Source organism: Phalaenopsis equestris, unplaced genomic scaffold (genome assembly GCF_001263595.1).
Source record: "Phalaenopsis equestris unplaced genomic scaffold, ASM126359v1 Scaffold000564, whole genome shotgun sequence".
Taxonomy (NCBI): domain Eukaryota; kingdom Viridiplantae; phylum Streptophyta; class Magnoliopsida; order Asparagales; family Orchidaceae; genus Phalaenopsis; species Phalaenopsis equestris.
This window is the reverse complement of record NW_018165004.1, coordinates 163,273-184,501: the sequence shown is the minus strand read 5'-3', so window position 1 is coordinate 184,501 and position 21,229 is coordinate 163,273. Positions and strand designations below refer to the sequence as shown.

General features: G+C 35.1%; 1 protein-coding gene across 3 annotated transcripts in view; it reads right to left on the bottom strand.

The window, feature by feature from the left end:
* Window positions 1-1,743: 1,743 nt before the first annotated feature.
* LOC110029341 (BTB/POZ domain-containing protein At1g04390) overlaps window positions 1,744-21,229 on the bottom strand; it is a 42,598-nt gene continuing 23,112 nt past the window's right edge. For all 3 annotated transcript variants that reach the window (XM_020731587.1, XM_020731588.1, XM_020731589.1), the window contains 2 exons: window positions 13,997-14,149; window positions 1,744-2,534 (listed from right to left, as the gene is read on the bottom strand). In XM_020731587.1, coding sequence (XP_020587246.1) covers window positions 2,099-2,534; window positions 13,997-14,149 — 589 coding nt within the window. In that variant the 3' untranslated portion in view covers window positions 1,744-2,098. The remainder of the gene's footprint in view (window positions 2,535-13,996; window positions 14,150-21,229) is intronic.

Below are 21,229 nucleotides of genomic sequence, written 5' to 3'. Positions count from 1 at the left end.
TAATTTTTCTTATTAATTTTCATTTTAATTTTCAATTTTCTGATCTTTATTTTAATTTTTGTAATTATTTTTCAAAATAAATACAATTTTGATAGAGAATTTACCATTTTAGGGTTAGAGCTTCTTTCTGATCTTGAAAAAATCAGAGATCATTCCCAATATCAGAGAGAAAATGCCCTTAAAAGTTTGGAATTTTTCACTTTTTAATTAAATTTTAATAATTAAAACATTGTTTGGATGTTTTAATTATTTAAAAATTAAATATAAGTTAATTACATTTATTTTTATTTTTATTATTTTTCCCTCTATTCATTGAGTTCAGATGTATTTTTATTTTATTTTTGTGATTTTCTACACGAAAATATAATTTTTTGGAGTTTATGAGGATTTTATGAATTTATTTAATTCAGAAATTTTGAATTTTCTATTTCTCCTACTCGACATCGTGTCATTCCTCGGATCTGTCGAAAGCTTGCACAACGTCGTTAGATTGACCTCCTTTCCACGCTAGCATCCGAGGTAGCCATGATCCAACGTTTCGTTTTTCCACGAAAGGCCAAATGATCTCCCTCATTTCTCCATGAAAGCTTATGGGATTTGTTCCTAAATCTTTATCTAACTTAGAAGAACACATCTATACGGTTGATTAAGCATTGTGCATTAGTTTCTTCCACGAAAGGCCAAATGCGAAGCAAATTTTAGCGTTCTTGATCCATACCTGGTCCCAAGAGATGTAGCCTCGATTGGGTTTCACAGGCACGATCGTTATGATCCCATGAAGCTTCTCCTTAGCTCAATTTGAATTGAAATAGGCTCTAGCTATGATCTAGGTCAAATGGTGGCTTGGTTTGGTCATGGGATGGGATGCTTGGAGTTGGGGTCATATTTAAAATTCAAGTTTTACCCTTTGTTTTTTCCCTTCGAGGGATGTATCCAACGTCAAGGTAGTGCTCTGACTGTCCCTCATCCAAGGTAGTGATTGTCTTTAAGGGTTCGAGTGGTGCTCCGGTTGAATCAAGACTCTGCGGACGCATTTTTCTTACAATACTTCCTTTTCCCTATTGTCCTACTTCTTCCACAGCAGCACCACTTTGACCCTTCTCCAACCGCCTCCAACCCACCTTCAAGCCCCTCCAAATCGGCTGACCAGATCTGCAGCCTGCAGTTCTACAGCCAAATCTGCTACACAACACTCCATCTTTACTACCGCCACCCCCACTAGTCATTCTGATCCACCTAGCCAACCTCCACCACCCTAGGGCTATACTTTCGAGGTGTTTGTTTGTCTTTCATATTTTAATAATGTTATTTTCAATTTGTGTGCGTTGTAATCATATTTCTCCATTAATAAAAGTTGTTTTTGTAGTTTGGGCTTTTTTCTCTAGTGTCGTAAAGAAATTATTTTTTCCATTAATCATTATTCAACATCCATAATAGTTTCTATGAATTCTATTAACATATTACATTCCAATTCTAAAAATTAAATCATCACCAAGGCAAAATCATATAAAATATCTTAAAGTAAATTTCATGCAACAAATTAAAATGGTCATTAACTAAATGAAAAGCAAAAATTAGTAAATGCAACTGAAGCAAATGATGTCGTCTGTACGCTTAATTATGTGAAGTTTTCACAAGAGAAGAAATGGATTGAATAACAAAAACCCCCCTTTCGCACTTTCCTAGAAAGCACTCGGGAATGTTGGATAGTAGCAAAAGCATAAAAATAGATCCTTATGCCCACAATACATATATATATATATCAGAAAAATCAGACACTTTGTTCTATAGGAAATGTAACAAAATTATCCTCCAAATTTTCCCTTAATCTAATTCACATTTTATAAGATAATAAGAAAAAAAAATTTCCCCATTTTCCCGTGTAAACAATAGAGAAAATATTTTACAAATTATATAAAACATCAAGCCTAATACTACATAAATAAATCTCTAAATTGCAGCAGGTGAACCCGATTAAGCACAGTAGCAAGTCGCCCATTGGCCATTTGTACCCTGAGTTCTAAAAACAATACGTTTTACAGACATCTGCTGCTCCAGGTATGTACTGAAAAAGACAGCCTTACAAAATTCAGCCATCCTAAGAAAACCCCTTCTGAGAATGCCGGACATATTCAGATCTCAACAAATCCACGGCCTCTTCACTCAAGTTCTCAAGATCGCCCAAATCACGCATTTTTGGATACAAATGAGCAATATTGCTGGCTGCAGCTTTCACAATTCTCCATTGATGGAGTTTTAAAGCGAAGTCCATGATCTCCATTGATAGCTTCTGGTTTTGTTCCAAGCATAACAGAACTACATTCAAGCTCTCTTCTTCAACTTCCTTCAACAACCAGAATTCAGCAAGCGAAGATAGTTCCACATAAACTTGCAATTCATGGAATTGCTGACTTGTAGCCATGTTGTTCCAATTGCAATCTAAATTTATTCTTGGGAGTATACCGGTATAGAACCATGTAACTAACTTTGTTAGGGCTTCAAATCCAACGGGAACTTTGATGATTGATGAATAACTGCAGGTTAAGATGATCTTCATGATCCAGAAATTTGCTATTATCAAAATAAAAGAATGACTTTTGATAACATAAGATAAAGAGTCGCTATCTATTTGACTCCATTTTATCACTCTAATGTGAATTTTCATAAAAAATTTATATCATGCTTATTCTATGTATAAATGGTCATAATTCTATATGATAAGCTTTGATGGTTTACAATCATCTCAATCACAAATCTTGTATGCTACAATGAGCAAATTAATTATGAAAATCTTGAATTTTTATTTTTCTAGTTCATCTATTTCTTATGATTTTCCTAACTTTTGTTGAAGTATTTTATTATATTATTTATGTTCGTGATTGCATGACCAACAATTATAGAAGTTAAATTTATTTTAGAATTAAGAGTTGTTGCAAAGAAACTTTTGAATGATAGAGATGCCAACGTATTATTCTTGTAGAATTTGTCGTTTTAATAATGTTGCATTTTTTCCTGAATCGAATTCATCACTAAGATGAGGAGGACAGCCTAGCAATATATATTCCATAATGCTTGAGAAAGCTTATTGGATGATTATTTGAAATCAATTAGCAATATTTGAAATTAAAGAAGGGATAGTTAAAATAGTATAAATCTAACAGAATTTGTTGGTAAGATCTAGAGTTCATCTCTTCATGATTCTCCATTTGCTTTCATCAATTGCAATTAATTTTATTTTTCATGTTGAGCTCACCTTAGACCTTTTTTATATTATTTTTCAAATAAAATTAGGATTACAACAATTTCAATAATAGAGTATATAATCAATCCCCACGGCACGTAAACTTCATTGCTTTTGCAACATCGTGCACTTATATTAAGATAATGCAACGAGTTTTTTGCATTATTAGTGTTGCATTAGGGACTTATTTTTGCGCATTAATATTGATAGAAATTAATTCTAGTTTTAATTTGGAAAATTTATTAAATTTTATATTAACTAATTTTTGTGAGTTCTAACGTTTTTCAAAGATTGTGTTTAGTTGTACGAGACAATTCGGTAGCCTTCTAAATTCCTCAATTCTGTAACTTCGCAAAAAACCAACAAATTTTGAATTTGAGTTGACCAAATCCAAGATTTTCAATTCAATGAATTGCTGAATAATGATCCATATATTATCACATTGCTAATTTTTTTTGGAAATATATGATACTTTCAAATTCAATAGATTTTCAGAAAATGCACTTCACCTCTGACCCATTCTCACTTTATGACAAGGTGAAGAGTTTGTTGAACTCACCCTATCACAAAGTGGGACGATTTGGCCCAAAAGTTTTTATTGGAGTACTTTTCACATAACCAAAACTACAAAAACGATAAACTGAGATCTCGAAATTTGCTTAAGATAGAAGGATAAACATTATACATTTCCCTAGAGTGCTACATGATTTGCCAAAGTGAATGGATTTCATCCCTTTTATAATGTGTTGATCGAATTCAAAAAAGCATTGTTTGATGCCCTTTTGGAGTTACTTTGATGAGCAAAATACAAGCAGCAGTGTATGAGATTTTAGAGGAGATGATCATAAACAACTATCAATGGCTAAATGAAATCATTGCACCAAAGAATATGGTAGGAGTATTTGAGATTGATCCAACTTCAGCACTGATTGCTCAAGTTTTTTTGTTGTCTTAAGCAATTTAATTCATTTACACAAATGCCATTCTTACACCTATTATTTGTGAATTCTAACGTGGAGCACATGCTACTAATGAATCCTACAATTCACACGTAAACAAGCAGCAAACCAATCCTTTCGAGATTAACTATAACCAAAGATAGCAAAATTGCACCACCTTTTAATGAAAGTGCATCTGAAAAACAATTCAACAACTTCTTGTTTCCATGTACAAGCAAAATAAGGTGGTCTTACTGAAAGAAACACTTGTTAAATTCGCTTCTCTACATCTCAGTTTATGATAAGAACTGATGCCACACTTCAAAGACGAGTGTTAAACTATCTTTTGAGAAGTGTTAGAACAATGGATCTTGCAAGAAAAGAATCGTGCATTCATGCTACCAGAGAGCGCCGCAATTTAAAGGCAAACTCAATTGATCCAAAATCTTAATGTTTAAATTGGCTAATTATCATAACTTTCATCACAAGCACAAGATACTTTCCCAAACAATTGAAGTGGAGAAGTACTTGAAGATCCAAAAAGCAAGGAATTTGATTATAAATCAACAAATTCAGAAGAGCAAATTGAACAGAAGTTGAGAAGCCAAATTCTTAACTCTTACCAGACAATCCTTCACCGTACGTGCCACAAATTCCATATCCACGAAGACTTCAAAAAATAAGTACGATAAACTTTTCCCAAAAATTTTAGATGTTTCTGAAGAAGCTCCACATCAATATTCTTTTTATAAATGCTTTGTGGTGTGTGCCCGGTTATATGAAATTTATGAAGAACATCTAATCCAACAAAAGGATTAAGAAAATTTATGAGACAATCGCACTTACTGAAAAGTGCAATACCATTCTACAAAAGAAAATTACCACCAAAACTCAAGGACCCAAATAACTTCACCAATTCGTGCACAACTGAAAACTCATATTTTGACAAGTTCTTGTGTGATGTGGCACAAACATAACTTTGATATTCTTTTAGCATAAAAATTAAAACACAGAAAAAGCAAAGCCTACAAAAAATATCTTCATGAGTGGCAAATAATTTTATGAAGCATTCATAATGGATAAATTAAGGTATCTTGGTGAAGGTGGACAAACTCGCCTTCCCAACTGATTTCAAAATACTTGATATTGATAAAGAACAAGAGATTTCTGGCAAACTGTTCCTAGCAACCAGAACCCTTGCTGACGTTTACAAAGTCCTGAGAGTGCAAGAGAAACATTTGATCTTTAATTTTTCAAGTTTATAAAGCATTCAAATGTTGAAGTTGAAAGTTTTTTTCATATTATTTACAATTGTGCGATGAATTATTTCAATCTAACTACCCAAATGAACGGCTGTTAGTTTGCATCATGTGATACTTACGTTTTTAAAATTAAGAAATTCTGGAATGTACTCAAAGACTAGATGCGACGTTACTTACATTCATAATAAGGCCATTCGAAGATTTGCAAGAAAAGGCTATGAAACGAGGAAGAGAAATGATAAACCATGGTAAAACGCCAAAAAAGGTTAAATCCTAACATGAAGGTAGTGGTGTGGGCTGAAATGCTAAAACTCCTTGATGCTAGAATTATTTGCCCCACTTCCAAGCAAACTTCTTAAACTCTCATTTAAGAACTATTTTAAATAGTTTTTAATATTTAGTTAACACTCTATATCTTTAATTAAGATATTATAATCATTCTTTTTAATGCATTAAAGCTTATTAAAATCTCTTAGTTTGATAATTTTAGATATCTTTTTTCTATTTCCTTAGTACCTACTCTATTATATAAATTTTCAAAAGTCACACATTTTTCTTTACACACTAACATTTTTAAAAAACGTACAACTTTTTTTTATTACTATAAGTTTAAAAAGGAGTGTGAACGATTAGAATTTTGGCTTAATTGAGTAACTCATTTAGTTATTAGTTAGCTTTGACTAGAGCTCCAGTTTGACACAACCAAAAGATGTCTAGCTCAAGCTCGACAAGGTTACACAAGCTTGACTCTATTGTTGAGCTGGAGACACACTAGGAAGTTCGGGACTAAAAAAATGCAGATTTGGGCTAAGTTATTTCGATAGAACTGCAAAGACGAGTAAAAAATGAAAATTTTCAGTTGGATAGTTCATAGATCTTAATTAATGTTGATCGCATTAACTCAACGAGCTCTCAAGTTGTGCCGTGCCAAGCTCAAGCTCATATAACATAGTGACTCAATAATCTCGATCATAGCACATTAATAATTTGAGTTCAAACCGACATAACTCACTGATACCTTAAGTCTAAGTCATATTTATTATTTATTACTCTTTTAAAGTGCATTTATCTTTCCAAATAGCTTTTTGTGCTCCTTCAATCAATGAAGTTTATGAAAATTTTTTTAATAGATTTAAACAGTACATCCTCAAAGAGGTTTAGCTGAGTCATAAATTTTAATTTCCCCTCTTGACAACTTTTTTCTCTTCCAATCCTAAGAAAATAAATCCTTCTAATCATATGTTATAGTCCTATATAAATTCATAACCATATTACTATATATTGACCGGTTAAATTTTTTCTCAAAAAAATCTTATAATGTTTAGAAGAGGATTCTTTCTTTCTAAGTAAAAAGAAGTTTATTTGTTATTTAGCAACTTCAATTTTGAAACTAAATGCTCTTCTTATATTTAAAATTCTAATAATAATTATAAGATAATACGCTACTAGGAAACCAATCATAACATCTCATTTCTATCCACAAAACCTCAACTGAATTAAAACAAGGATGAGCTGCATAATCTATTTTCTCGAGATTTCATAGCAAATAGAGCAATAGAGAAAATAGAGCAAATAGAGCAGATAGGAACTTGGGCAAGAAGGGACAATTGACTTGAGATATAACAAAGGCCATCGGATGATTTTTGACATAAAATTTTGGCACTTAACTGCAACAAGAGTCCGAAAATTTTTCTAATATCAATTCCACAGCTTAATTTTGTTGGAATTTTCATTAATAATTCTCCTGCTATTTGCTCCTTTCCACGACAATAAATCAACTTACAACCCACTATAATAAAACCTATACGTCTATGCAAATTTAACCTTTATCTGTTATTTACTAAAGCCTATATGTCTATTTATCAATACCAATCATATAACATAGTGACTCAAGTTGGTTGCATTTATCTGGATTTCACGTGTGACACCAACCAACAGCGACTAACAAGCCGTCCAGGAGAATCCACAAGGTCGAATGTCTCATTATGAACCTCACAAACCCACACGAAAAAAAGAAAAAGAATCAAAAAAGAATATAAAAAAATTACAAATAGCATAAAACTTAGAATGTCCAAAATATCAATAATCAATGGAACATAAAATAAACATGAACTTTATAAATTGACAAAAGCAGTAATCAATTACGGTTTTGTACGAGCGCAAAGTCTTAGAAAACTAAGTACACTAAATCCACTGAACCTATCATAACAAAAAGACAGCGGACCTTATAAAATAGGGATTTTTTATTGTCTTTAGCTCACTTAACACCAAGCTCGTGTGTGCACATATGCATACCACTCTAAAAAATGTCATCCAGAAGTACCTCAAAAACCCAACGTCAAAAAGAAAAGAGGAACTTGATTTCCCTTATCAGATATCGCATGTGACATTTTAACTAACAGCACCTAGCATGTCATCCAGAAGTACCTCAAAAACCCCAGCATAAAAAAGAAAAGAGGAACTTGGTTGTCTTTATCAAGATTTAACATATAACACTAATCACAGTGACTAGCATGTCATCCAAAAGAATCCATAAGGTCGAACGTCTCATCATGGACGACATAGACTCAAAAAAAAGTACAAAAAAGAAATGAAAAAAAAGAGAAAAAGCAATTACAAACAACATAAAACTTCCAAATCTAAAATATCAATAATACATAAAACATAAAATAAACATGAACATGATAAAATAAATAAGAATCGTCTGATCAACATCCAACAATGACGTCAGTAATCCGCTTTCTTTATTCAACCATTTCTGCGGCATCTTTGCCATCTTGAGTGTAGCCTTCCTGTGACTCTACCTCTAGTTGTGGTATAGAATGACCTACGTGAAATTCAAATGTTTCTGGTGGGACATACATGTGATCATCGGCAGCCAGATTGAAGTCTACATCTATTTGAATGTAGTTATGGAGCGTCATCGTGGCCACTACAATCTGCACTTATTTTGGAAATTAATACGTCTGCATATCACACAGTATGACTTATTTCTTCTTCCACACTCCAAATATTTTTTCAAATACGTCACATAAGGAAGAGTGTCTTTTGTTAAATATTTGTTTTCTGTCTCAAGCAACACCGTTGGATCTTTCAAAATTAGAAATATGATATTTTGTATCTGGAAATGACTTCAAATACCCCCTTCGTAAAAGAAATTCAGCATCGACCAAGTAGTATTTACCTGTCCCAGATACCATAATTAGTAAGAAACTAAAACAACGATTGTGGTTGATAGCTTTACAAACCTGGAGGTGAGTGAGGGAATCCGTGTCTTCGGTTTCTTATTGCAAAAACAAAAATACGACTATCATGTGTACAATTTTCTCAACCAATCATCACAAAAGTAAAACATATGTTGAAGTTACATACGACCATTACAATTTATGTGGGTTATCCACACCGTCCAATGTATGCAACCTTCTCAGTATTGAATACTCATGCATCCACGTGAATTCCGTCAATCACTCAAATATAGTTTTGTCAGATAAATAATGTTATGTCAGTCACGCAAGACATTTGGATGTATGAATGAAACATGTTAAAAAATTACCTTAAAATGGCATATACCACAGGTCATTTGCAATATTTGTTGGAGCTGTCTCAAATGTTGGATCCTATGGCTTAATAATTTTGCCGACAAACTGACAAGAGCTTCTAACCCCACTTTGAAATATATGTTAATTATTTCAAATGAATGTTGGAATCACTCAATTGCTCCCCTCATTGATTTATTCTGTAATAAAATGTATAGGATTATTGCTAATATTTCTCTTAATGTCATTCATGAGGAGCTTTAGAGTCCATGACGTCTATGTAGTTCATCGAGCAGATCTATAAATATAGGTTTGTAATACGGAACATGTTATTGAATCTTGTAGTAGCTCATCAACCCATTTATCACCAATATAGTCGATGTCTTGCAGAGAGTTCAGTCGACGTATGAGTTGTAGTATTCGTACATCAAAACAACTGCCACCGAAATCTTTCTTCTCAGGCTCTCTCAATGTGAATTCATGTTAAAGAAGTGTTTTGTTCAGGTATTAAGTGTGCATTAAACAACATTAAAAGAACATCTAAAATCTGAAGATAGAGTATAATGAGCAGAAATAAATACAGAGCAGCATATAGATTGTTCATGCTAGAAAGGAAAATATTCAAATCAAATAACCCATGAAACAAATGAAAAAAGAAACCAATGCCACAAAACAATAACTCTACAAAATCATTTATCCATAAAAAAAATAAAAAGTCGACCCTAAGTTCGAGGAGTATCTTCATAAATATTTGTTTGTAGATCGGGTTCTCTAGCAACTTCAAAGTGATACGATAGAACTTATCCGACCTAGCTTCGGATATCTCCAGAACTCAGAGAGAGTCATCTATGGAGGTGTCATGTGAAGCACCAGCATGAATTGTGCACGCTTCCACCTGTTTTGTTTTTTGGCTTCTGACGAAAGCACCTCATTTTTTTCCTTCTCTACCTTAGGTTGCTTTGACCGGCATGTAGACTCCAACTCCTTTCGATTTAGGCTGGGGCCTTCATTTGACCCACTTATTTGCTCGGTCTCCAAGTCCTCTGGTATGTTTGTAAACTCATGCGCACTTGGGGTGAGCACGTGTGGTCGTCGCAACAACCCCACTGAACATACAGTCCAACTTCTACTCCAAGTCCGGCTCAATGCAACTGAATTTGAATTTCTTGAAGGCTGGTACTGCCTACAACATAAGAACAAGTTTATTACTTAAGCATAGTGAGATAAAGAATGGAAAAACAAGTCTTGAGTGGATAGGTTATTACCTCCAATTTCTCAGTACACCATTCCTCCGAAGAATCAATAGTTCATTTGATTGGATCCCAATCTAAGCCGTTGATCCCCAGCTTAGTTCCTTCCATAATTTTCAGCCACTTTTCAACTGAGTCTACTTGTTCTTAAATTGTAATCTACCACACTCTCTTCTTGTCATTTCCTTAAACTTCTTCGTAATATTTTGTCACCCTTCTCTGTTAAAGTAGATGGTGGGTCGATTTCCCAGCTCGACCTCCTTAAGATGGATGTCACAAAATATGATTGCGACTTCCTTACCCCACATAACTGATGAACCGGCTTCTTCAGTCTTAACCATTGCTTTACTAAACAAAGAAAAGGGAAAACATTAATAATTTAGATCAACCCACACTCACAGCCACCAATAGTCACAAACCCCCAACCACACACCCACAACCACCTCCCCTACACAACCACCACCTCTACCACCAGCCACCCCAACACACCCAACCACCACCAAAACACCCACAACCACCTCCCCTACACACCCACAACCCACTAACAGCCATCACAACCAACACACACCCAAAACACATCAACCACCACCACTTCACACCGACAGCCACCAACAGCTACCCCATCACATACTCAACCACCACCAATACGCCAACATCCACCTCCTTACACACCCACAACCCACTAATAGCCACCTCATCTACAGACCTCCACACCCAACGCACACCCACCACCAACACTACACACCCACAGCTACGTCCTCCACCACGAGCCACCCCAACACACCCACAACCACCACCAACACACCCACAACCACCTCCCCTACACACCCACAGCCACCTCCCGTAAACACCTACACACCCACCACCACCACTACACACCCACGCACACACCCACAGCCTCCTCCACTACACAGCCACAGCCCAGTAACAACCACCTCCCCTACACACCCACAGCCACATCCCCTATACACCACAACCAACACACACCCACAACCACCACCTCCACCACCAGCCACCCCAACACCCACCCAACCACCTCCAACACACCCATAACCACCTCCCCTACACACGCACAGCCCACTAACAGCCACCTTCCCTATACACCCACAACCCACTAACAAGTTGAATGATCCAACCATCACTATATCCCGGAAAAAACTTTCAAGTATGATAGGGCTGCCTCATAACAATCATCATAACTACTATCATACTCGGCATATTTTTCCCATCAAATTTGATCAGTTCGAAGTTTAGTAAAAATCTAAGGATCCCCCACCCAAAAAAAAAAATCTTCCCGTAGCCTCAAACAATTTCGTTTAGAGTTTAATGAAAGAACAATTCACCCAACAAGCATGAGCAACGAATGTGTCAAGTACACCAAGGCACCCAAAACAATGCCTATTGAACAAATCAGGCACCCTATTTCATTCATTCTTCAAATTCTCAATAAAACATCAAACCAACTCAAAAACCACATCAATTGAGAAAGCCAAAAAACGAATGAAGAAAGTCATTCCATTAAAAATTACCACAGGACTAACTAAAGAAATACTACAAATGAAGCACTCTCTTATATCCATTTGTCAAATTCAAGATCAAGCAAAGAAAAATAAAAACAGTAGAGAATGTAGATTTTAGGCAATTACAACCAAGGCACCCGAAACAATGCTCCTAAACAAATCAACAACCTTATTTCTATTCATCAAATTCGCAGTAAAACATCAAACCAACCTCAAAAACCCCATCAATAGAGAAAGCCAAAAATCGCATGAAGAAAGTCATTCCATAAAAAATTACCAGAAGATAACTACAGTAACCAAAGATTGGAGGGAGGAGGAAGAGGAGAAGGAAACGCTACGCGTGAGAGAGATAGAGGCACAAGAGAAAGTACCCATGGGTTCGTGAGAGAAATCGAAGCTAGGGCAGATGAGATGCGAGAGAGGCACGAGGTCGAGGGCAACGGGGTAACTATTATGCGAACGAACGCGGGTCGGGCCACAGAGTAGAACTCGCGGCCGCGTTTAATAGAATATTGTTACGGATTATTAGGATAAGCTCCCACGCTGCATGAAACATATTCCCCTGAAAGAGTTTTCAAAACTCACCGCACCAAATAAACTTGCCCCGAACGGGCCTGAAGTGATGTTGGCACAAGCATACTAACCAAGCAATATTGTACATCAAAAAATAAGAAAACATTAATTATTAAGAACACACTTTATCAACTAATTCTCTTAGTATCCAATCCAAATTCCTCCAAATCCATATTGCAAATTTAATCATAATTTTAAACAAATCAATCCTTACCTTATCATTTACCACGATATGGGTTAAGTTGTAACGCACAACTTGCAAATGGCATCTTAGCCAACCATTGCTTATTTTTCTTCTTAATCAGGAAAAGTTGTCATACATTAATTTTGTATGATATCCTAATAAGCCTTTGAATACTTCTGTAAAGAACACTTGCACCTTACAAAGCTTTAAAATGCAAACAACTTACATGAAATAAGTAAGTTAATTAACAATACAATAACATTTGAAGCTTTGTTTTTGATACTAATTTGATGCTCGATGGAATGTAGAAAGACTTTAAATCAAGACAATGGCTTGAAGTGAAAATAATACGGACAAAAAGAAGGCTAAAAGAAAAAATAAAACTAGTTGATAAGATGATTTAAAATGAAGAGGAAAAATGAAAGAACCGAATCAGCAATGTGTAATATAATCATCACTTACAGTTTTATACCTGTTACAAAGGGCCATCAAAAGAAAATAAAACTTCTATTTCTTCATAAATCATCATAAAATAGTGTGGTAATCCAAAAGAATCTTATTTATTGAGTAGGACCCTTAATAATCATCAAATAAGTTTAATAATAAATGACCTAAATAACTATGCCAATGTTAAAATTATCATAAAGGTCCAATGGCATGAGATATCTGTTAGCATGCCAGTAGAACATGGATTGCCAATAAGCTCCTAATAAGGTATTAAAAAATTGCATGCCACTGATATAATGGTGTAATTTTTGCATGGAATGTTTTTTTTATGCTACGCATTGTTATCAACTTTGGTACATACAGATTCAAAATATCATGCATAAATACGTCAAAATTTGAAGACAACGAATGAAATTTATAATATTATTTTTTTTTTAATTTAATTGCAATGGATATAATCAGGTAGCTAAATCAGAAGAGCACTCCTTTCTGATTCTTTTATACTAAAATCATTAATAACATTGAAAGGCAAGATTTTAGCTATTCCTTTTAGATATTTGCCAATGGCACAAGTTGAGTTTGGCAAGGAGTGAGCTGGCCAGTTCAATTATGCATCCAGTTTTACACAATATTGAGTGTGTGCTTGTGTGTGTGTGTGTGTGTGTGGCAATTCAAGAAAGAACACTGTTTTGCATTTGAATTTATAAATTCCTATTCTCTTTATGATCCAAAAGTATTGATTCTCTTAACCCAGCTTTTAGAGATATGTTTGGTGCATTCAATTAAAACTCACATTTATAAATTTGTAAATTTGATAACACCCACTTCATTACTACTAGGAGATACTCTTTGTTGCCCTCTGTACCACATAAACATTTGATTCTTAAAATCAGAGCATGTTTCCCATGCATCGGCATTGAGATTTTACTGATGATTATATAAAGTTGAGATAACTATACTAGTCTGTAGACAATATAAACCCACAAGACACAAACAGAATCATACATGGTGAAAGGAAAAAAACTAAGAGAAGCATAAGACTCACCTTTCACTCATTCCTGACTGAAAGAGTGCTCGCAAATAACCACAGTTAGACAGCAATATGACCCTGTTAGCATGAATATGTGGCATAGTGGACACACATATAGTACAAGTCCAAGTCGCTCCAGTCATCTTATTCGCTTCCAATATAATGTCCCTGTAAAACATAAGAAGAGGCATCAACATATTCCAAAACAACAGGAAACTCACAAAAAATAAAAACATAACAATTCATCTGATGAAAAGTCTTAGTAATGAGCGAAATTGAACCATAGGGAATTCTATGCTGTTTCTTATTTCTACCCTGAGGATATAAAATACATTATGTCTATGATACATTGAAAAGATTACTAAACCAAAACTACAACATAAGACCTCATTAAATATTCCATATTCAGAATTTCATTTAAACTGTATCCATATTTCTTTATCGTTTTTTGGGAAAAGAATTTGCCAAATTTTTGCTATGGAAGCATCAATCCAGGAATAAGTGCGATAACAAGAAATTATAAGAAAACATCAATTATCACAAAAGAGAACACTAAGCTGAAATCAAAAATAGAGAAGAGAGAATATGATCCACTAACAAAAATGACACAATTATAGTGCGCATAATGACACTCACTAGCGCTCCTTAAAACCTATGTATACCTTGGTCCAACAAAAAGATGAGAAACTGCAAGTCCCTTTAAATAAGCATAGAAGAATTAACAAATAAAGAGACGTAAAAGAATATCTCAAAACCCCACCTTTAAAATTCCTCAAAAGTTACCACCATTTTAGTCAAGATAATATTTCAAACCCCCAAAAACGAACTAATCGTAATTTCCTTCTCTTTCTTTGTACTTCTTCCTCCTAGCCCTCTTCTCAGTCCTCCTCAAACCCTTCAAAAATGCTCAAAACTTCCTTATGCTTCCATAGAAAACTTTCAAGCATCAATTTAGATAAGCACCAACTCAATGAAAACTAACATATGCAAAATCAGTTGAAATTTCCAGGCTTTCACATAAAAAGCTTTATGCTTACTTCACCGCGTGATTCATGCACGGATAGCTAACCAATATCTAAATAATCATCGAACCCATTTTTAATTTTTTACACAGGAAGCTCGATACCTACCTCATCATTCAATTCATGCATGATTATTAAGTCAACAACAATAAATCTTCCCCCTGACTCAATATCATGTCAAAAATTGGATCTCCTATGTAGCAAGTCCTCTCCAAAATGAGTACTCTAAGCTCCTAAAGCCCTGAAAAGCTTAACCCCGCACAATCTCATCACATTTAGATGCCCTTTTGAACAAAGTAACCAAGGAAAATTGCATAGCAAAATTAAATGGCATAAATGCTACACTTTGTAGTTGTACGATCAAAAAAAATCATGCAACTCCCACTGAATTTTCATACTATTAAAGTAGCCATCTCCTTACATTACAATTGTAATGGTACAGCCTAGCACTGGAATAGATTTGAAACAAAAGACTAATCCTATCAATAATCACCAAAAAATTCCCCCTACACTTGTGCCTCCAATGGTTTTGAAACTTCTCCTGATGCCTGGAAGCTAATTCTCCTTCGCTTCTTCAAATTGTGATACTTCAACAAAGTCATTCAATCAAATCTATCATTACTAAATATTGTATTCTGCAACATATAGAGTCCACCAACTCTATTTGAGCAATAGCATCAGTAAAGAACCTATATTTTGTAGCACTTCAAATATTTAAGGATATTAAATTCTATCCCACACCTGGTATATACAATGATTCCAACAAACGAAATACTCATGTTATCACGAGTCCTCAGCTTTACAAGATCAAACCTCCAGCCTTACACAGCTCCATTCTCATGTCAACACAGAGGCTATAAATTGGCTTATACGTAAGAAAATATCTCCAAAACAAATACATATGCTTTAAATAAGCTTAAGTTCAAGATCCATAAATCTTTGCATCGATCTCTATCAATACCAAGGAGCATAAACAATATCATAATCAAACCAATTTCTAACTACACATGCATTTTCTAAGTTCTCCCCTTGATTCCTATGCGAACGCTAATCTTTCCTCCTCAAAACATAAAAATCTAAGTTAAAATGGCATCTCTTCAAACAATAAAAGCAAATAATTTCCTTGAAATGCCAAAAGAATTAATTTTTTCATGGTAAGAAATGGAACCTTCCTCGAAAGATTTCTCCCAAACCAATAATCCAACAACATCTCATTTCTTGCACTCTAAAGATTAGAAATCACAGCTTTAAAAATGAGAGAATTTTTTTTTATCCTTAAAGCTACTTGTAGTCTCCCATGCAACATGGTATCAAAAAAAATGTTTATGCGAGGGAGATAAAGCATTAAAAAAGCAAAACACAATCTTTGTTATCAATAATCAGATTAATATTCATCAATCTTCAATAATAGAACTAAAGTCATTTAAATATATTTTAAAAGGCAAATCTTCCTACATGTGAAACAAGTAGCATTCCAACTTCTAATAGAATTTGTTGGCGATACTTTTGATTATATACAAAGGCTTCAACCTAACCAATACGCCTTTTTTGGTTGTTTACTTTAATAATCTATTCGAAAAATATAGTGGAAATGTGAAAAAGGTTCTTTCGTCCTTTCTCCTTTCTTATTCACTCATAATTTCAAGCATCTTCGCATGCTTTATGAGTAAATCACATGTCCCAACCGAACTTAAACACTACAGATCATAAATCTCAAAATTCCATAACTCCTCAAGTCATCGAGCTTCTCAATCTCAAAGTTTATTGTCAACTTGTTCGTTAGAAGCCTCCAATCGGATACTAGTTCTTTTCATTTTCACCGATGGGACAGTAGTTAGAAAAAGGGTGTGGCTAGTTTTATGCTACAAAATCTTCAACCCAGAAGCACGTACAATAAAACACAATAATTATAAGAAACATCGATAACTACAAAAGGTAAAACAAAATTTCTATGGTTCAACTTAATTATGCCTACATCAATATGCAAGAAAATAAGATCCAATTCATTGATGTACCCAAAATCCATCAAATGAATCTTCCTTGGGTATGCTTCTAAAAAAAGGGATATAACTGCTATTCTTCTATTATAAGAAAATACTATAACTCCATGATGCTGCCTTCTTTAAAACCCAACCCTACTATCCCAATTCTAATATTTAGGGGGAGAGTTCGAGTGAATATCAGACTTGGGACACTACTCTAGATTCATCATAACCTATTCCACTTTTCTACACTATCCTGGATACCCACTCTGATCTAGATTCATCACAAGTTATTCTACTTCCTTCTAATCCTCCTGTCTCTCAAGTTTCAGTAGTTGAGAACATCCAACCTGAGATTAGCAACATAGAACTTCTTGTGTATACTAAAAGAAAGAAATTCACTAAGTAGAATAAAGATAATACGTTGCCATAGACAATTCATAACCAAACCTCACACATCTCTGAAGTTCTAAGGGAGGCAAAATCTTAGTGGAAAAAACTAAAAAAGATACACAAATTATTCTATCCAGGATTATGCTACATATTGGAAGTTATCATAAACTTATAAAGCTTTTGTATCTAATCTTGATAGTGTACAGATGCCCAAGTCTGTTCACGAAACACTTCAAAGTCTATAATAGAAATAGGCAGTTGAAGAGGAGATCCAGGCTCTTGACATAAATGTCATATGACTCTTTGCAAACTTTCAGGGAGAGAAAATACACTAATGTTAAAGGGAGGATACCAGAGAATGGTGGGTAAGCTTATCTACATATTATGCTAGATCTGATATTGTGTTTTATGTTGTCATTGTGAGTCCTCATATGAATAGTCTGAATGAAGAACATTTGGAGATGACTTACAGAATATTGATATTTCTTAAGAAACCCCCTGATAGAAGGTTATTGTTTAAGAAAAGAAACAACATGGAGGGTAGAAATTTACTGTGCTGCTAGTTGGGCAGGAGAACACACAGACAAAAGGTGAAATTATAGGTATTTTTTCTATATCTAGGGAAAATCCAATTGGGAAAGTGTCAGGCCCGGTTAGGATAACCACCAGAAAACGAAAATCCACAAGAGGAAAGAAAAAGTCAAGCCCGATTAGGATCTCCACTAAACAGGGAAAAACTAGCCGAAAATAAGGAGTGACTCCCGCAGAGAAGGAATAACGCTTGCAGGAAAGGATCGCCTACAGGTGCTGAGCGTCTGTAGGGAGACAATCTGACGGATGGCCAGTAGGGTCTAGCGCCTATAGAGAGAGGCTCAGACGGAGGAAGGAGAGCTAGGATTTGCTTTCAGGCCTTGATACCATGAAAAGGTGAAGAAAATCATATTATCTTATTTCTCAAAAATCAAATCACGATTCTTCTCCTTATATAATAAGGAACTATTAAAGAAAGTTTGATTACAATAATTAGAACTTACCAAAAAAAAATTAACTCAAGAAAGAAAAGAAATATGACATATTAATGAGGGAATAAAACTAAAATAGGAAACTCAAAATTTTGAACAAGCCTTCATAAAACTTGAATAAACTTCTTAGCAAATAAAGAAGAAACCTAACTCTTTTTAGACAAGTAAAACAAAAATAATTTAAAAGAGACAACAAAATAGGATGAGTAAACAAAGGCCCAAAAATAGCAAAAGTTCTCAAAAAGGTGTTGTCAAATTTGTCTATGCAATACAATGAATTCCAAAAAATGATCTTATAAATCCATTCTAGTTCTTTTTCTAACATGAGAATTTACCAAAAAAACATATTGCAATAATGTAGCTGCTACAGTACCGCAAACAATCATATCACGGGAGGCGTCAAAATAACTGTGTTTTCCTTTCTTATGTTTTCTTTCCTATTATCCATTTTTTTGGTCATTTTCTATATATATTGTATTAGAGTTTGAGGATTCAGTTTTTAATATGTTCTGTTTAGGACAGTCACTGACGTCTGTTCTTCTCCATTTGAGGGTTGTATTTAACGGATTGGGTGGTGCTCCAACTATATCCCTCTCCCGAGAGTGTGATTATCATCCCCTATAATAGCATTCTGTTTCATTTAATTGAAGTCATGAGAACCGAAGTGAGGAGTCGGGAAGCCAAAGATGGGGGAGGTGAAGCGAGAGAGTCAAGAAGACGAATGGATCTTTTTTGTATAAATCCTCACAAAGTAGGAGCGATAGAGATGCACGTTACTTGTCAGAGTCGAACGGCGCAGGTTAGGGCTTCCTCATTACCTGGGGCAACGGATGACAATGTCATTGTCGAGCTATGAAGCCGAAAAGTGTGGCTCGCGACTTCAGTGCAGAGGAGGAGAACCCATGCCCTAGCTAACCATTCAAGAAGAGGAGAAGATGAAACATCGCGAAGAGAAGAAAGAGGCAATGAGTTGAGTTTGAACGGGAGAGAGCCGAAGCCAGCTCTTGTGCAATTCAGATCTCGCTGAGGAGAGGAAGAGGCACCTACATGGCTTAGGGATCGATAAGGTAAGCTCTATAAAAACTAAGGCTAATTGATTTATTAATAAAAATAATAGTAATATACATACATACATATATATATATGCGCGCAGATACACACACGCACACGTGTGGGTGTGTGAGTGTGTACTAAGGGCACCAAAATAGCAAGAAATCATGCCAAATTTGTCAAACTGTGTCGAAATGCGAGCGCATTGGGAAGAGGCACAGACGCAGCATAGGCTCTGGAAGTAGGCGCAGGCGCAGTGGGTTTTAGTGTGTACATGCCGGTCTGGAAAAACGTGTAAAGCTTGACAAGCTAAATAGAAAACATGTACAAAAGGCGTATTCACAAAAGAATAGTTCTCCATCAGCATTATCACCGACAGCCATCCAGCAGAAAACCATGAAAACAGGAATAGAAAACCACGGCCTAAAGTCAAAAGATCACCTGCCAAGGGAAAAAATAACCTGCAAATGTGAAGTGCAAACCCGAAGCAAACCGAAAACAAATCATCCAGAAAGCCAATAAACATGAGAGATTAAAAACAGACATAAGGTAGGTATAAATTATCTCCAATGAGGAGTCTTCTAAGATGAGCAGGTGGGTAAATCTCAATGTGACAAACCTCTCCAGCACATTTGGCAAGTCAATCAGCTGGAGAGTCGCCCTCCCTATGAATGAAACTCCAATTTACCTCGAGATGCTTCTCAGCCATAACATTCATGATATGTTTAAAAGTGAATAAAATATCCCATGAAAATACCCAATAGAATATCAAACAATAGAATATCAAAGAGCAATTTAGAATCCATTTACACCTCTAATTTGTGAAGATTGAAAACACTAGCCACCGTTAAAGCCATAAAAACCCCCAACATTCCGTTGCCAAAGGGTTATCAGCCGCAACAGAGGAGAAAAAAAAGAGACATCTACCTTCAAAATCTCTAAAAATTCCCCTGACCGCGGCAAAATCCGGATGCCAACATCCATCCACATTTAATTTAACATAATTTGGTGGGGGGGGGGGGAACCCACCTATTAACCCGGGAGAGTTTTGTCGGGAAGGCTTTAAAACAAGAACATCAGTGGGACCAGCCCTTAAGACTTTGTTATAATAGGCGATCACAAATGCAATAGTCATAGAAGCTATGAGGGGGGAAGTATGGTATTTAAAGCTATTTCTGGCATTCCAAAGAAACCAAAGGACCAATGGGGAAACCCCTCTTTGCCATCATCGAAATCTTTCCAACGCCATAAATAATTGCTTAAAGACCCTCTATGCATCCACGAAAAATCGAAATAAGTACCAAGCATATTCCAAACTTTTAAGGAAAAAGCACATTCAAAAAAAATGTGTCTCGTGTCATCCTCCTCCACTTTGCACATACTACATCTCGAGGCCATTTTTCGTGGATTTCATCAATAGGAATTAAAGATGTGAGATAACGCCAAAAAAAAGGAGATAAAGGGAGTTAACAATTTATGCCAAATCCAATTTCCCCAAAACCAATCACGATGTGAGTGTAAAGTGCTATAAATAATCCTGCAAACCGATTGGGAGTTGTTTCTTTTCCATAAGGGGAGATCCTTTCTTGAAGGGGCAATAGTAATAGTAATTATATGCTTTGCATTTTGTTCCCCCACAATAGAACACAATTTAGGGAAATCCCAACCATCATTAGTAAAGAAATCGAAAACTGATAGGGAATTATTATGCTGAGGGTGGGAGTAATCAGAGAGGTGTGACAACCCCCAATTATCATTCCAGAAAGAGATAATACCATT